Genomic DNA, 18,415 nt, shown 5'->3' with positions numbered 1-18,415 from the left:
AGACTTATCTGTAAGTTTCACCTGACCCATCCTGGGAAGCCAAAGGACTGTTCTGAGGCCACCCGAAAGGAGGGGGCACTGTCACGACCAAGGTATCTCTTCCCAGGAACTTGTGGTGCTTACCAGTGCGGAAAATGTGTTGTAATCCTTCCGGCGGGGGAGCAGGTACTTGGAGACTGGCACTGGGTGCGCGCAGGGGTCCGATGTCTTTGGGTCCTGCTGGCATTGGTAAGGCTATCGGCATCACCATGCTGCAGGTGTCTGGGCACGGCCATCTTGCCATAGTGACATAGTGAGCTTATCCTGATGCATCAGGTGATTTCTCCCAGCCACTCACGCTCTGCTACTGGGTACTTAAGGGGGTTTGGAGTTCCCTGTAGTTGCCAGTGCAACGTGTTTCACAGCTTGCTGTGAGAGAGTTCCCTGTGCTCCTAAGCCATGTTTCTGCTTCGGTGCTAGCTTTGCCTCCTGTCAGCTAAGTCGGCTACCACAGACCTCCCAGCACAGCTCTGACTAGTCTCACAGCCTCCAGTCTGGTGGTGACTGCACTGTCTCCCACAGGTTACTCACTCCTGTGTTCTGAACCTGTCATTAACCCCTCGTTCAAGTCATTCTACAGGATATCAGGATATGTCATTCAAGTCTTTCTACAGGATATCTTACTCAAGTCATTCTACAGGATATCAAGATATCTCATTCAGTCATTCTACAGGATATTTGGATATCTCATTCAGCCATATTACATCATTTCTGGATTTCACTTCAAACATCTCTGCCACTTTTCTGGACATTGGCTTCATCTCTCCCACTACAGTTACCTATCAGCCACATACCCCGGTTTCTTAGTTTACTTATATTGGGACTCTAGTTACTATCTGTATATTTTCATGTCTACTAATATCCATATAAAATAACCAACTTTCCAATTTAAATCTGTTTCTGCTTCCACCCCGGGTCCACAAAAATCCCAGTACGTAACATATTTAACCCTTGCTGCACTACAGCTTATTCAAAATGGTATAATTTGGTGCCTGTGCCCACTTTGCCAGCCTATATCAGGGCCAAAACCTTGTTAGGCCAGGCAAAGTACAAGTGACTCATATGTAAGTGACCACCTTGTTTGGGTAGGAAATGTCGAATGTGTGGCCCAAGGCTATTTAACCCTTGCAGCACTACAGCTTATTAAAAATGGTATAATTTGGTGCCTGGCGCCCACTTTGTAAGCCTATTTCATGCCCAAAACCTTGTTGAGCCAGGCAAAATACAAGTGGGTCATATGTAAGTGACCCCCATCTGTTGGTTGCAAGTGTCAAATGTGTGGCCTAAGGCTATTTAACCCTTGCAACACTACAGCTACTTATTCAAATCAATACAATCTGCACATTTGCCCACCTATTTCATGCCCAAAACCTTGTTGGGCCAGGCAAAATACAGTTGAAATTTGTGTAAGGTATACTTTCTTATTTTTACAATGTTAAAATTTTGATCCAATGTGAGTTAACTTTTTTAATATAACTTGTTCTGAGTAAGAAGCTGGAGCACAAATAAGAAATGAATAAGAAGCTGGAGCACGAATAAGAAGCTGGCCGAATAAGAAGCTAACTTCAGCCTCGTGACACCACCTCAAATCACTTTAAGAAATCAAATATATGGCCCAAGGATAGCATCTCCCATAGAAACCTATGGGTATTGTAGCTGCTGTCGAAAATGGAGGGACCGCAGCATACCTCCCAACTTTTTCACCCCTTGAAGAGGGACACTTTGCCCGAAAAGGGGTTGGGGCTTCACCAGAATGGGCATGGCTTCCCGGAAATGGGACGGAGCCTCGCGGAAACCCCCACTTGTGTCATTATAGGGGGCTCTCCGAGATGCTGGGCAGCCCCCAGGCTCTCACTACACAGGTGAACAGATGCAGTGCGCATCACTTCACTGATAACACAATGTGTTTTGGATAGTATTTATAAACCTTACTTATTATAAGAATTAAATAATTCACACCAATACCAACTCTAAAATAAATTACACTGTTTTACTTAAAAGCAAATTAATTATACATGCATTATTGTTAAAGCAGACTTACAACATAAAAAACATAAATTCAGCAGCAGTGACAAAATGATTATTTGCAATGCCTAGCATAGACTAACAAGGTGACAGTCAGCCATGTTTATACTTACACCGTCCCGGGACTCTCTCGACCTATGATCTCTCCTGCTCAACCCGACTGCTTGACCCCTCCCCTATTTGATCAATCTTTTATACTTTTTCCCTCTCTGCTACTGACATATTCTAAAATGACGAATATTAATTAATTAATTCAATATTCATGCGCACTAAAAATTTCACTGATGTTTTAATCATAACAAAACCTATAATCTCCTTTCTATGTTCTCAAAATTCTTGTGACTGCTTGTAGGCCAAGGCTATCCTGATTAGCTCCCTCCTTGTTTAGCCAGATCTGAGACCTACTGTCTCCTAGTCTGTTCGTATTAAACTAACCCATTATTCTGTCTTGCTAGAGAAGAAATGGTTTTCATCACTTCTAATTTACACCTATTTCCGTAATAACACCTATACCTTTAGATTAAACAATAATAACTGTTGCTTCAGACACACACCTGCCTACTTTAGAGAGAGGGTAGACCTCATCTCTAGGCCTGAGGCCATTCGACACATGTTGTCCTCTGCAACTTACAACTAATATATATCCTGAATCATTTCTATGTACTCTTAATTGCAATGAAAATAATAATGAAAGCCATAAGCATGCATATATTGGTGAATTGCTGAAGGAATATGTACGGTCACATACTCCGGCGTTATCATCACCTTCTGCACACCCGCATAGCGAGCAGCGGTGTGTGCTCTCCCCAACTTCCCGCCTCCACCGCGGAACACTGCGGCCCGCATGTGCGACAGCAGGACAGTCCCAGAAAAACGGGACTATCCTGCTCAAAGCGGGACAGTTGGGAGGTATGCCGCAGAACTGAGATATCTATAATACTTCTGGGAGATACTTACGGGTGTCATCGAGGAGCAAAGTTATTGATAAATGGGCCCCCATGTATAGAATGCTGCTATTAGCTTATTTAGATCTGACACTACAGATAGAGAAGATGTATCAATCCTAAAGAGGACAAATGGAGAATGTACCTATAGCAACCAATCAACTTATATCATATAACTGTGATGTTATTGCATTAGATATGCAAACAAAACAATAACTAGTACAAAGATAGGTAGTGTTCACTCTAGAGGGCACGTTCGTGCGTGCACTGCAGGCACGCGCGGCCGAGAAGGGGGCGTGTCTATAAGATGCGTCCCCTTTTCGTCACTCTTTTGGGCGTGCCCGGCACTTACGGACAGTCCCCAAGCCCTGCAGACAGGGAGAATAGATGCCGGGCGCGTGCGCCCGGCGTCTATTCTCCGGCGGTGACCGGGTCACCGCACATTTCTTCACCCGCGGGACACTGCGACCCGCGGGTGAAGACAGTTCCCGCAGGCTGTTAGGGCAGGGCGCTTTTTGCCCTCCTTCTGGGGGACAGGGCGCTTTTTGCCTTCCAGAAAGAGGGCAGGGCGCTGCACCCCGCTAAAACAGCCTAGCGGGAACGCTAGATAGGTAGAAATTCATTGGTTACTGTGGGCAACTTCTTCACCTGTCATCTTTAGGAAGTTTGATAAGTCTCCAATAAAATCTCCCAGCGTTACCTTCCCACCAGCAATACAAACAGTCACTGTTGCTATATGATTTATTTACGGGAGACAGCGTGGTATAATAAACCACACCCACCCACTTCGTAAATAAATTTAACAGCACAGCAGCCCACAACCAGCAATCTCTACACAGTTTTTCCCAGGGGCCGCGGCGGGCGGACGTGACGTCACAGGGTCATACAGAACATGGAGATTGGTTGCTGCGCGTGCGAGTATTTCGGTAAGCGCATGCGCAGACACTGGTGGCGCCGCCGCTACTATATGGTGTGAGGGATCCAGGACGGCGCAGTGACTATTGTGTGTGAGAGTGGTGCTGTTGCAGGTAACGGTAGCTGGGGAGGAGGACGACAACGCGCTGTGCGCTGCTGTGACAAAGAGCGCTGCTTCCACTTACAGCATGCTCTGCTTATTAAGTTATCATACCAAATGTCACCTATACCCCAAGCTCCCGCCGTGTGACACAAGCAACTATAGGGTATCCCCAATAGCCATGTGAGGTATATATGTATATTCAGACTGCATAGGGTATCCCCAATAGCCATGTGAGGTATATATGTATAGTCAGACTACTGTGGGATACACACACATGCGCTCAGTCTGTTTGTGCAGTTACTCCGTGATACATGGTGACTGTCATATTTGCACCCCATGATGTGGTATTATTGATGTGCAATAACTTCCCCGGTGACCCGCCTCCTGCGTTATTATCCACAATGTGGTTATGCGTGTCTTGTTTCATGTAATATACAGACGAGAGGAGAAGCTTGTATATGTGCTTCTATTTGTAGTATGTTATTGGGCCTTAACTCTACTTTGTGCTGCTGACTTGCTTTGAATATTCCTTATGTTTATCTGTCCACTTTATGTTAGGGTGGAGTGTTTTAACAATGTTTAAGATATTCTATAATATATTTGTACAGTAAACCAGAGTGAAATTCACAGTTTAACGTTAATCTGACCTAACTTGTTTTGGTAGACCCTATCCACTTTCATAATAAAGGATTTCATATAGTTGTGTGTGTGTGTGTGTGTGTGTGTGTTTTTTGTTTTGTTTTTCCCGCTGGTGACATAACTTTGATTATCTAGTATAGGCCTGGCCAACCTGACCTGTGGCTTTCCACTTGTTGTCCCAGCATGCTTTACCAGCTGATCAGTGGTAGGGTATGGTGGAATGGTACAGCTTAATTACCCTTCGCGCTAGGGACCTGGAAGTGATGTGAGTGAGGGCAGTTCCATGCCCATTAAGGCCACCTAAAGAAGAAAGTTGTCCCCTCGTGGGCTCACTACGCTCGCCACAATATTATATCCCCCCCTCTATGCCCACTTGGATGGTAGGGAGTGACTTTGGACAGTATCTGACGATGTCAGGGTCCTCTCCGCGAAGGGAATTTAGACATTATCATGCTGGGTATGCTGGAACTTGCAGTTTCAAAATGGCTGGTGAGCCACAGGTTAGCCAGGTCTGATGTAGTAGATATACACTGAAAAGGAATTTGCCTAAATACACTAAAAGCCTCCTAAATATACTTAAACTGGTTGCAAAACCCATGCTTGTTTGTAAGTGTGTGTATATATAATTCCTAGATACATTATTTTCAGGACTTAATTTCACTACTCAATGTCAAGTTCACACTACGATGTGCTACCCAGCGATTAAATCGCGTGTGCCGTACACCCTGCACAATCTGGTGTACGGCTGCGCAATGTGTTACATGCTGCATGTAACTGCGCTTGGTCGTCTATCACATCTAGCGTTCCCGCTAGGCTGTTTTAGCACCCTGCCCTCCAGGAGGAGGGCAAAAAGCGCCCTGCCCTAACAGCCTGCGGGAGCCGTTCTCACCCGTGGGACGCAGTGTCCCGCGGGTGGACAAACATGCGGTGACCTGGTCACCGCCGGAGAATAGACGCCGGGTGCATGCGCCCGACATCTATTCTTCCTTTCTGCAGCGCTTGGGGGCTGCTCGGCATGTCCGTAAGCGCCGGGCACGCCCCGAAGTATGACGAAAAGGGGATGCGTCTTAGACACGCCCCCTTTTCATAACCACGCCCCCTGCTCGGCCGCGCGCGTGCCTTCGGCGCGCGCACAAGATTGCCCTCTCTAGCTCCGGCGCCCTGCCTGCCACCAGAGCTAGAGGGAACACTAACATCGTCCCATCTGCTGTGCAGAACAGCAGATTGGACGATGTGATGAATGACCATTGTGTACTTGCAATCAAGCGTACACATTTCATGATCTGAACAATATAGTGTGTATCCAGCTTTACTCCTGTTCTGAGAGTGCAGATGCTCATAAGATTATGTACCATTGTTTACTGGAATGGTTAACACTGGCACTTGAAGGATGCCTGCAAAATTGCTGAATCGGAACAGTGGCTCTGTTCTAACACAGCGCATGCCTTGGCACAAATTGAGGAGATTGCTATAGAAAAGGTTTTTGCATACTGTACAGAGTAATTAATATTTATATAGCACCTGCTTATTCTGTTGCACTTTACAGTTGGCTTTAATATAAGTCCATGTCCTATGGAAGCTTAGTGTAAATTCCCTAACATACAATATAGAGCGCACACATTATGGTTAATTTTGTCAGAATCCAAATAATCCTACCAGGACACTTTTAGGAGTGTGGGAAAACGCATGGAAACACTGGGAGATTAGTGTTCACTCTAGCTTCAGCAGGCGCACCAGAAAAGAGGGCGTGACCATCGAAAAGGGGCGTGTCTATAAGACTCGTCCCCTTTTTGTCACTCTTGGGGGCATGCCCAGCACTTACGGACACGCCAGGCAGCCCCCAAGCGCTGCTGACAGGTAGAATAGATGCCGGGTGCATGCGCCCAGCGTCTATTCACCGGCGACCTGCGGGTGAAAACTGCACCTGCAGGCTGTTTTAGCGGGGCGGTGAGGGCAGGGTGCTTTTTGCCCTCCAGAAAGAGGGCAGGGCGCAGTGCCCTGCAAAAACAGCCTAGCGGGAACGCTAGAGATAAGACCCTGGTTAGGTACTGAACCCATGACCTCCGTGTTTTGAGGATTTAATGCTAACAAATATGCCGTGTGCTGCCCGAACATTCTTGTACATTATTATACACTGGTGGTGATTCAGCAAGGATTGCAATTCCGTCCTTGCTATTATGCGAATGCAGCAGGAGGTGTATGACTACTGCATTTGCGATCCCAGCACTGCGATGAATGTCAGACTGGGATCACCATGGTCGCGAAGGTGGACGGCGCTGAGCCACCAGCCAGCTTAGTAAGCCTCAGCTTACTCAGCGTGGCCGGCTTGCGAGGCCAGATCACTGCATCGGTCCAGCAAGTCCCTGGCATTGCCACTCCTGGATAACTGGACTGACTCCCCCATTTCCAGGAACGCCCACCGCGCCTTAAATGTGTTTGTCAGTCAGGCAGAGGCATCAAAGGGGCTGCTTGTGACTACGCAGGCCCCATTCTGCACACTTGCGTACGCACAGATTCCCTGTAATCAAGAATCTGCGATCAACCGTGCACTTGCATGAATCAAGCCCACTATCTTTAAATTGCTACAGAAGTGATCCGTGAGCAGGAATATGCATGGTATTAACTCTTATGCCTGCCCCAACCCTCTGCAGCATAACAGCCCTGACTGTGGCTTTATGTTAAAGGTCTCAAGTCAGCTAAAAAGTGCTGCACAGAGCAGGCTACCGGTAGGGAGCAAACCTAATAAGAAATAATTTTCACCAGCAGCTGGTAGTGCCGTGTGCTGAACAGAGCGATTCAATTGTTACTCTGTTAGGGTGCTAACAAGCGCTGGCATTTCTGCTTGCCTCCTCCTGAGGACTGAGGTCCTTAGCACTGCAGGAATTCAAAGGGTGGAATTCAATTGATTTCGCGGCCCGCATCTCCCGTCTAAAGTGACAGGAGCTCGCGGGCCGCTATTCAATTGTGCCAGTGTTTCACGCTGATCGCACCCAAGGTGGTTGGGTTTAGCCGCGTAAAACGGCTAACCCCGACCAAAGTGCTGGGCGCGATCCCGAAAAGTACCGTTTGGGCGCCCAAACAGGACACTTTTCGCTGATTTCAGCCCGCACCCCTATGGGGCTGTGAGCTGAAATTGAGCGCTAGCAGCTGATCGCACCCGACAGGAGCAACAATAGAATAGCTCCGTCCGGTGCGAAGGGGGGAATAATCAATTGAATTCCGCCCAAAGGGTCTTACATGGCTAAAGCCAGTCTATTTACCTATGACGGGCGTGATAATGGTTGACAAAACAATGTAGTGTTCCTGTTCGACTGCAGGGAGCCTCTGCACGCGCCTCCGAAAAGGGGATGGGGCGTAGCCTTGTCACATGCCTCCAATTTGTCACACATGGGGACGTGCCCAGCACTTATGGAGGTGCTGGGCTTCTCCCAAGCTCTCCCATCACAGTGAATGGATGCCATGCACAGGATTAGTCACCGCAACCTTTCCCACCCATGAGATACTGCGGCCCGTGGGTGGGGAAGGTTGTTTTAGCGGGGCGCTGCTAAAAGGGTAAGGCACGTCTCCCAGCTAAAACGGCCTAGTGGCAACACAAGGTGTATTTGCTTCAATAAAGAGTGCCCCCCATCCCGCGTGGTAGAGCAGCTTTAAGACTTGTTATAAAATTCTGTGTTCTCCTGTGTGAAAATAACCTTAAATACAGTAGTGGCTAATGTGCAGGCAATTGTCAGTCCTGCAGCAGATTATTATTATATGGCGCCACAAGTGTTCCGCAGCGCCTTACAAAGTACATAAACGAGTAACCAGTGACTTACAATACATGGACAAGGATAATAAACATTGCTATATTAGTTATACCAGGTTAGTATACATAATTTTTTGTTGTTTATTGTTGTACTTTTTCAGGTTGGGGAGCTGTTGGGATGATTTGAGAAAACATTTTCTGATCAAGAAGGTTAATCATTTAATTTACCTGCTTCTCTGAGAAGTGTCCTACAAAGAATATGGATCAAAACAACAGTTTGCCACCTTTCCAGGGGCTGGCATCGCCCCAGGTGAGTAACAATTACTTTTCTTTGGACAACTAAAAAGTTATTCTTTGCTTGAGAGGTATAACACTGTTGCTTATTCCAGGGCTCGACAAATGTTTGTAAAATCTAGGAGCCGTCTTTAGTTTAGGAGCCAGACCATCATCCATTACCAAAATATATGAAAGCTTGTATAGACCACCACATGCCCTTTCAGTGCTCCTCAACCTAGTAGTAGTGCCCCCTGTAGTAGTGCCCCCAGTACTAAGCCCCCTCTAAGTGTGCCGCTCGCACACACACACAAAAAAAAAACAGACTATGATCATGTGTCAGCTGCCGCTCTTCGGAACTATGGGAGAGACGTCATGACGTCTCTCCCATAGTGCCCGTGGGGGGAGCCAGACGCTGGAGCTCAGGAGGGAGCTCCGGCTGCTGCTGCTGCGGGAAGTCGGACGCCCGCTTGTAAAATTTCAGCGGGTGCCCGGCAAATGGATCTTACCTGTGGGGTGGGGAAGGGGGGCTTGGAAAACTCGATCGCCAGGACTAAAGTTGCGACCTGGCAAGTGGGATTTGTCGAGCCCTGGCTTATTCAACTTGGTGTTTCAATGTCATTGGATTTTTCACTTAAGCCCTTCAGTGCTATGGACGAGTAAGCCTCTTCCTTCTCCTATATCTCGTGAGCGTGCAGCAACCCGGGTTACTTTGCTGTGTGAAAGGGCAGGGTTGAAATAAGCCAGGTTGGGTAAACCGGCATTTCAACCCTGGTCACGAGCAAATTTGAACACTGGTTCAACCCGGCTTGTGAAGCAGTGTGAACAGGTGACCTGGGTCCCATTCTCTGTATAGGAAGCGCCAGCGCTTGAAGGTGAGATCATCACCAATCGCTGGCTCATCACGTGTTGCCGATGGCGTCATAGCATTCCCGCTAGGCTGTTAAGCGGGGCCCCACACCCTGCCCTATATCTGAAGGGCAGAAAGCACTCTGCCCTCCAGTGCGGTGCCCTGCTGACACAGCCTGTGGGTTCTGCCCTCCACCCGCAGGCTGCAGTGTCCCACAGGTGGGGAAAACGGCAGAGCAGTGGTCACTGCAGAGGAATGGATGCCGGGCTATTCAGTGACCGCATCGCTTGGGCTGCCCGGCATGTCCGTAAGTGCCGGGCACGCCCCCAAGAGTGGCGAAAAAAGGATGCTTTATTGGCCCCACCCCATTTTCGGGAGCGCTCCCTCAGCGCGCAAAAGTGCCCTTTGTCTAGGTCACCTAGAGTGAACACTACGTCATCAACCCAGCATTAGTGCCGGGTTAGGCCATCTGTCTGACTGGTCTCAGCAGGGTCGCTCCCGGGATGGGCGCATGAACATAATCCCGGGTGCAGCCAGGCAAAGTAGTGGAAAAGGGGTATGTCACCTCCAATCCTACAGAAAGCATTACGTTCAGTTATATGGGGTTAATGCCCAGATATCCTAAAGGTGCGTGTACACACGCGCAGACTGAAACGACTGCACGATTACGACACTGTAATCGTGCAGTCGTTTCAGTCTGTGCTGTGCCTACACTGAATGTTCAGTGTAGGCATATCAATCATTCCCAAACATGGGCAGTCAGTCGTTATCGGCACATTGACCAGCATGTTCGGGCGATGATTGTCGGAAACGACCAGTGGGAGCACGCATTGCTGGTCATTTCCGACATTACTTTGCACGATTTGTGCTCGATTACTGAGCGATTGCATGATTAAGACGTCGTAATCGTGCAATCGCTCAGTAATGTCGTGTAGTGGATACACTGCATTAGTTTAACAAATTCAGTGGTTATCTCATTTGATGTATTTTTCAAATTGGCTTGCATTTCATTCAAACTAATGTAAAAAAAATAAATTATTTTTACGTGCAGATTTATAAATGGGCATGCACCTATTACTAGTTAAAGCCATATAAGTTTTTATTATTTTGCGATGTTTGGATAGGTATGGCAGTACTTAATAGAAGTGGAGATATTTGTTTTTCTCAACTCGATGAGTGCAGTTATTTGTGTAAGGTGTAGCTTTTTAAAAATGGATGACTATTTTTAATGTTATAAATATTTCTTAATATATTCTGCTCAGCAGACTGAGCGGTGGCATATACTGAGTGCTCCACTCCCATGGATTGGGCCTCCCTTGGATTGTCTGAAAACGCTTGGATGGCCATCCCTTGCCCACCGGTTACCTGATGCTGCTGCCCGTAATAGTTGCTGGCCTAGGGAATTCTTAGCTTTGAGCAGATGATCCTAAACTCTGCCCTCAAGACACCCTAACAGTCCAGGTGTTAAGGATATCCAAATTCAAAATATATTACTTCTATGGGGCAAATCCAATTACCCGCGGGACTTCTCCCGCGAGTAATTGAGGCTTGAAAGTCCCACGGCGCGGGGTTAAGCTATTCAACAAAATAGCTTTTTCCCCGCGCCGTTAAATCTGCGAGAAACACGGAAACTGTGTTATTGCCTCTAGCGCGAGGCCGATTAGGGCGGCTTCACGCAGATTTTACCTCGCACCTACATGCGGTGCGAGGTAAAGGCCGACAGCGGGGACTCGCGGACACCCGCGCGTGCATTCCCTGCTAATTGATTTCCGACAAGCGCGGTAACTAGCCGAGGTTTATTCTGATAGTTTAAAAGTTATGTTTTAATTACATCCCATTAGGAGTGCTCACCAAACAGTTCTTTCCTTGTTTCCTCCATTTTTCATTTGTATTTAACTCTAGTGAGCACCACCACTGCCCAGGCCAACCTATTTCTGGTTACAGAATTATATGCTAGGAATAGAGGTCTCAGTATTACTATTGTTACAGTATTGTGCGCCTGTGCGATGATATCTCCTTCCCTTACCCTTGTCGCTTCATAGACTTAATTAGTGCCTCAGTTAATCTGATTTAACCACCTGTGCTCAACCATGGATATTTCTAAAACCTAAACTGTTGGTGTTTGGGAACCTCTGGCTTAGAGGACTCCTGGCGGCCTGGGGAAGGTATGTCCGGAGAAGGAATTTTGCGGACAAACTCCGGTTAACGGACCCTCGTGCAGGGGCCAATCCCTCTGCACCAGCCCTCCTGCATTGGCTGATTGTTGAGCTGCTGGGACCCCTCCATTCAGCACAGGCAGCTTGTGCCAGCACCATCTTGGATTAATGTGCTGTCTGTGGCCTGCTGCTTGGCACCCAGTTTTCTCTATCTTCATGTTGTCCAAAGATTGTGCCTTCAGCCCTCCTGATCCACTCCTGGCTGATCTCCCCATGCGGGTCACTGGGCAGTACCAAGCGATGCAGCTTGGTGACTCCTCAAATGGACCCTGTATTGTGGTTACCGAATTGCGAAGCTTGTTGCAATTTGCTATAATTGGTTTTCTTCTTCAGGGTCCGTAGGGCTCCACAGGGATACAATGGGGTGTAGGTGGCAGTGATCGCGCTGAGCAAAAAAAAAAAACAACTTTTACCTTTTTTTTTTTTACTTCTCTGTTTCTGGGTCCCATCACATATTATGGGGGGTGAGGGCAGGCCGCAGTTGGGACAGTTCTATGGGCAGGTAGCAGGTGAGGTAGTGCTCGAGGTAAAGGCAGAGAACATTATAATCATCTATGAAATATCCTGAGATCGATATGTTAATTGGGAAAGATATGCAGGCACTGCCAACGGCTCTCACTGCCGCAGTGGAGACTGGATAGACCTGCAGATGAGAGCCCTGCAGCGCAGGCACGTTTCAGTGTCTGGGATTAAGGCTTGGGTGACCCCTCATATGCTGAGTGCATAATACTAGTCTATATGAAAATCCGCTATGGCCTTTCCCCTCTCCATCATGCGCAGTGGTAGCCAGGGTGTGCGTCCCACCATTGGCTCCCACTGCTGTGACAGACGCACAGGACAAGTTTGTAGCCAGGGCAGAAAGGGCTACTATGCAGCACTGGCCACACTACCGAGCGACCTGGTAAATGACTGGTCAAATACAGTCCTTTGTTTTTGCCTATAGGCGCTATCTCCTGCAAACCTTACTTTACTGTAACTAGCAGTATAATGCACCAAGAGACAGAGATGCAGGCAGCATGGTTAGGGAGATGACCGCAGTGACCACACCTCAATTTCAAAGAAAGCAGACCTTGTATAGCTGGCTGGATGTTATCATGAAGTCTGTAGATATATGTAAATATATGTCAAACTTGTTTACCCTGTCATTGTTATGGAACAGGTGACCAGGATCTGCTGCTGGGAAATGGCGGGTGCTGCACACTGCATGAAGGAAGAATTCCGCCGCCAGGGGTTGATAGGCAGGTCGGCAACCAATGGGAGACCCCCATCCCATCCTGCAGGCTCTCCCATGGGCTGATACGATCCCATGAGATGCCGCCGCGGCTCCCCACTGTCACTAACAATCTCTTCGGTTTCTACGTCGGTTGCTGCCTCTGACTGATGTGGAGCTTCCAGGAGTCCAGGCAGCAGAGAGCACCCCTTCAAGATGGCGCCGCTGTCATTATAACCTGGCGCCAGCCGCAAGCCAATCACAGCTCGCGTACCGGCAGCTCTGCACCCACTGCAGTTATATTATGTTTTTCATTGTATGTGACTTGTGCTAGCGCTGCTGTCTTTCTTTCACAACTGTTGGCTCTGGAATACTGAGGTATAGGGGGTTTATTATACCTCACATCTCCATATATACATATATATACCTCACATCTCCATATATATTTGTGAGGGTTATCACATACTATATATCGATGTTGTGCACTGCACTGTGCCAGATTGTGTGCTACATTATCTTGTAAGTCCTGTTTAGCAGGCTTGACTTCAGAGGATCTCATTCAAGATGGTCTTTGTGCATCTTGTTATATGGCACTTGGCCCATCCACCTCTACGTCCTCTCCTCAGGACCCCATCCCCCCTCCCGAGCTTTTTTTCACAGGTGTTGTCAAAAATTGCAGACCACCTACCGGTCTCTGTGGTAGCTCCCACTATGAGATGGCCACGACATGTACGCCCTACAAATCCTTTGCTTCCCCCACTGGGAGACTTGCCTTATACCTCAGTGCAGAGTCTGGAGGATACCTCCTACAGCCTTTCAATAAATGCTGCAAAAGGAGAGGCCCTTTTGCAGCATTGCAGCTATGTTAACTACCCAGTCCACTCAGCTATCGGATTCTGATTTATCATCTGGGGAGGCAAAAGATGCAGACCTCTCTCACTCTGACTCTCCCTCGGTTGACGAGGAACCCCCTTCTAAATTGAATATTCCGCCACTTTTGAAAGATGTAAAATCTATTCTACAGATAGAAGAGGCAGAACGCACTCCTAAAGCTGGGTACACACTGACAGATACATTGGCCGATCAATTGATCGTTCAATATATCCGCTGGCCGTTGGCCAGTGTGTACCCGTAATATGTCGGTGAACGTCGGCGTTTCCCGACATATCGCATTGGTTGAGCTGCGCAGCCGATGGACAGATGTCTGCAGACATATCTGTCCATAGGCAAGTGTGTGCAGGCAGTCTGCAGACCGCCCGTACACACACAGCGGCAGCCGTGGGGAGGGTGGTGGGACACGCCTCCTGCTTCCACAACCTGCGGGCAGACAGTTGATGGTGGTTCAGTGTGTACAAACAGCCATCTGCAGATTACTCGATCTGCAGATATATCTGTATAGTGTGTACCCACCATTAGGCCAAAGAGCCATTATTTAAACGACGGAAGGTAGTTTTGCCAGAATTACCTCACTCTGATCAGCTGTCTGATCATGAGTGTGCCATGGAATATGCCAAGTAAAAGGTTTCAGCTGCCTAAACTCTTAATTTCCTTTTACTCCTTTCCATCTTCTGATTGCACTAAATAGGAAGTTCCCCATGCAGTGGATTCCCACGTGACATGCCTAGTTAAAAACTCTACCTTACCTATACATACTGCAACCTCCTAAAAGGAGACCATGGATAGAAGAATCGAAGCTTGCCTGAAATGTGTATACTCTTACAGGTGCTATTACTCGTCCTGCCAGGGCTATAGACTGGGTGGCAAAAGCCATTGAGAGTTGGGCAGAGCCCCAGAAGAGACCTTTCCCTGTAATGCTGTAAGGGAACAGCTGTCCCAAATATCTCACATTAGAGATTCACCCTCCTATTTAGGCGAAGCATCTTTAGATACTTGCCTCCTAGCTTCTGAGGCTTCTGCTACTTCTGTGGTAGCCCTCTGTTTTGTTTGGCTTCGCTCATGGAAGGCAGATTCGGACTCTAAAAGGCTTTGGAGTCTCTGCCTTATTCTGGGGAGATCCTGTTTGGTCCAGATTTGTGTACCTTGGCAGCTTTTCAAGACTGCGTTCTTGCCTTCTGCATCTACTGCGAAGCCTCGAATGTCATCCTTTTTGGTCCTTTCATCCTCAAGGAAATGCTAAAGGTCAGTCCTTTCCAAGGCAGTCGGTATCCTCTAAGGTCTCCAAGCCTAGGACTGAACAGGCCTGGGCTACTAGATGTCAACCTACCAAATCTGAGGATAAGCCTTCAGCCTGACTGGACGGGCCTCTCCCCGGGGGCTCCCAGGGTGGGAGGCAGACTTCTTCGGTTCGCCAAGTTCTGGCGTCGGAAGACAACAGATGCCTGGGTAAGAGAAGTGGTCTCCCACGGATACGCCCTCCCCTTTCTGAGGCGGCCCCCCCCAGCAGTTCTTTTGCACAGGACCTCCATCGGGCCCAAGCAAAGCCTTGCTGCTCCAGAGGGCCATTCAGTCCTTGCTGCTCTTGGGAGTAATAATCCCCGGTCCCCTCTGCACAGTGAGGAAAGGGGCATTAATCTACCCTTTTCCTGGTTCAGGAGACCAACTGGTCTCATCTGCCTATCCTAAACCTCAAAGCTCTGAACAAGTTTATCAAGATGCCCAGCTTTCGTATGGAAACCCTACGCTCTATTGTCCTGGCTATGGAGTCTGGGGACTTTATGGTGTCTCTGGTCATTCAATACTCTTGCCTTCATGTACCTATAGCGCCTTCTTATCAGTGGTATCTCTGGTTTGCTATATTACAGCAACATTACCAATTTCAAGCTCTGCCTTTTGGGCTTTCTACAGCTCCTCGGGTCTTTACCAAGATCATGGAGGCCTATCTTCGTCGTCAAGGGATCAGATTGCTCCCATACCTGGATGATCTCTTGCTCTTAGCAAGCTCCCCAGAAACTCTTCACCACAATCTTCAAACAACCATTGCCTTTCTACAAACGCATGGTTTGCTAATAAATTGGAAAAAGTCTTCCCTGACCCGTTCTTAAAAGAATGCTACATCTGGGAGCCTTCCTGGACTCTCAGACTCAGAGAATCTTCCTGACAGCAGACAAATCTCTGTATTACAGCACAGAGTGCGCAGATTACTGCCCAGTTGCCGAGTGTCAATTCACTCTGCAATGCAGACCTTGGGATCCATAGTGTTCACCTTCGACATGATGACGTTCGCTCAATTTCACTCCAGGCCCCTACAACACCTGATTCTCTCTAGGTAGAACAGGCTGCCTCATCTCTTCAGATCCCAGATGACTGGCCTCTCTCCAGAGGTTCACCTGTCCTGTAGCCACAAGGATAGGAAGTCCCACCTACCCCTTTTGGATCCTGAACTGGGCACTCCTCACAACGGACACAAGCCTCCGCGGGTGGGGCGCAGTGACCAGCCAGCACTCCTTCCAAGGACGCTGTACTCCAGCCGAGGCAGTCTTGCCAATCAACGTCCTGGAACTCTGAGCCATTTACAAAACCCTTACTCTGGGTCAGGATATTCTTCAGGGCAAGCCTGTACAAGTACAGTCCGACAATGCCAGGGCGGTGGCCTACCTCAGTCACCAAGGAGGCACTCTAAGTCGTTCAGCAATGGCAGAAATGTCCCGCATTCTCACATGGGCCGAACGCCATTTCCGCAGTGTTCATCCCAGGGATTCTCAATTGGGAGGTGGATGTGCATGCAGAGGAGTGGTCTCTCAATCAAGAAGTCTCAATTCCTGGTGGACAAATGGGGTCTACCGGACGTTGACCTCATGGCCTCACGATACAACCACAAGCTTCCAGTGTACGGGGCCAGGACAATGGACCCTGACGCAGTCTTCGTGGACACTTTATCTGTGAAGTGGACTTTCCATTTGGCATACCTTTTTCCCTCCGGTCTCCCTTCTGCCTCAAGCTCTTCAGAAGTTCAAGCAGGTAGGGGGCACGGTCCTGTTGGTAGCTCCGGATTCCCCCAGGCGCCATTGGTACTCCGATCTTCAAAGTCTCTCCATAGACGTTCCCTTCCAACTTCTTCTACGACCAGACTTGTCTCAGGGTCCCTGTCTACATCTGGACCTGGCCCGTCTGTCTAACGGCTTGGCTCTTGAGACATCCCTCCTAATGGCTAAGGGTTTTCCAGCTGTGTGGTCCAGACAATGTTCAGAGCATGTAAACTGGCCTCTGCCAGGATGATCAGAGTGTGGCATACATATTTTCAGTGGTGTGCTACTAGAAACTATGACCCTCAGATATTTTTAGGGTTTCTAGAATCCTTGCTTTTCTTCAAGCCTGATTTGGTTCTCTGACTCCTCCGTCTATCCTCTCTGAAAGTGCACGTCTCTTCTCTGTCCGTCTGGTTCCAGCGCAGAATTTCTCCTCTACCGGATGTTCACACCTTTCTGCAAGGTGTTCTCCATATACAACCTCCCTTTGTTCCTCTTGTGGCTTCGTGGGATTTGTCAGTGGTTCTCCACGCACTTCAGGAACCTCCCACTCGAACCCCTGGATTCAGTAGATGGCTATAGCATCTGCCTGTAAAGTATCAGATTTAGGGGCGCTTTCCTGTTTCTCCCCATTTCTAATCTTTTATCCGCACAGGGCTTTTCTTCGAATTCTCCCTGGCTTCCTTCCCAAGGTGGTCTCTCGTTTCTACCTCAATGAGGAAATTGTGGTTTCGGCCTTTCAATCACCAGACCGCTCGGCAGGTGAGGCCCTTTGGATGTGGTCTGTGCTCTGAAGATGTACATGGATCGTATTACTTCCTTCAGGAAATTGGACACACTCTTCATCCTATATGGATTCTACAAAAATGGTTGGCCGGCTAACAGACAGACTCTGGCCAGATGGATTTGCATGACTATCTCATAGGCTTACACGCAGACTGGACTTCCTGTGCTGGCTACAATATCTGCTCATTCTACTTGCTCTGTGGGTCCCTCGTGGGCAGCCAGCTGTGGCGCCTCTGCAGATCAACTATGCAATGCGGCCACGTGGTCTTCTGTCCACACCTTTTCTTAGGTTCTATGCCTTTTTTATACATTTGCCTATCGGGATGCTACCTTTGGGCGCAAGGCTCTCCTCTCTGCTCAGGAGCGTCCCTGCACTTGAACAACTGCTTTGGGACAACCCCATTGGCTTCCTGTGAAGCCCTATGGACCCTGAAGAAAAAGAAGAAGAAAAGGGGAGCTATGGTAAAACTTACCCTTGTTAACTTTCTTCGAAGTCCACAGGGCACCCGCCCTGGCTCACTTGGCTTCTACGGGTTTCTTCTCTTGGTCACTTGTTTCCTTCTGTGTGTGATTCTTCAGTGTACCAGTCTTCCTTCTCTCCTATCCTGTGCCTGCCTTGGGCTTGTTAACAAAACTGAGTTGCTTTCAGGCTGTGGGCGGGGTATAGGGGGAAGGATCTGAGCATCCTGGTACAGAAAAAAAGCTTTGCTGTTGGTGTCCAGTCCTCCAAGTACATCCTACTCC

General features: G+C 48.3%; 1 protein-coding gene across 2 annotated transcripts in view; it reads left to right on the top strand.

The window, feature by feature from the left end:
• Window positions 1–3,848: 3,848 nt before the first annotated feature.
• Window positions 3,849–18,415, top strand: part of TBP (TATA-box binding protein) — a 93,234-nt gene continuing 78,667 nt past the window's right edge. The window contains exons 1-2 of one of the 2 annotated variants that reach the window (XM_088457401.1): window positions 3,849–3,934; window positions 8,572–8,720. In XM_088457401.1, the coding sequence (XP_088313527.1) occupies window positions 8,670–8,720 (51 nt within the window). In that variant the 5' untranslated portion in view covers window positions 3,849–3,934; window positions 8,572–8,669. The other variant, XM_088457400.1, reaches the window with a different exon arrangement.

This window comes from Taudactylus pleione, unplaced genomic scaffold (assembly GCF_031769625.1).
Source record: "Taudactylus pleione unplaced genomic scaffold, aTauple2 ptg000760l, whole genome shotgun sequence".
Taxonomy (NCBI): Eukaryota; Metazoa; Chordata; class Amphibia; order Anura; family Myobatrachidae; genus Taudactylus; species Taudactylus pleione.
The sequence above is the reverse complement of the archived record's forward strand: the minus strand, read 5'-3'. Positions and strand labels throughout refer to the sequence as shown.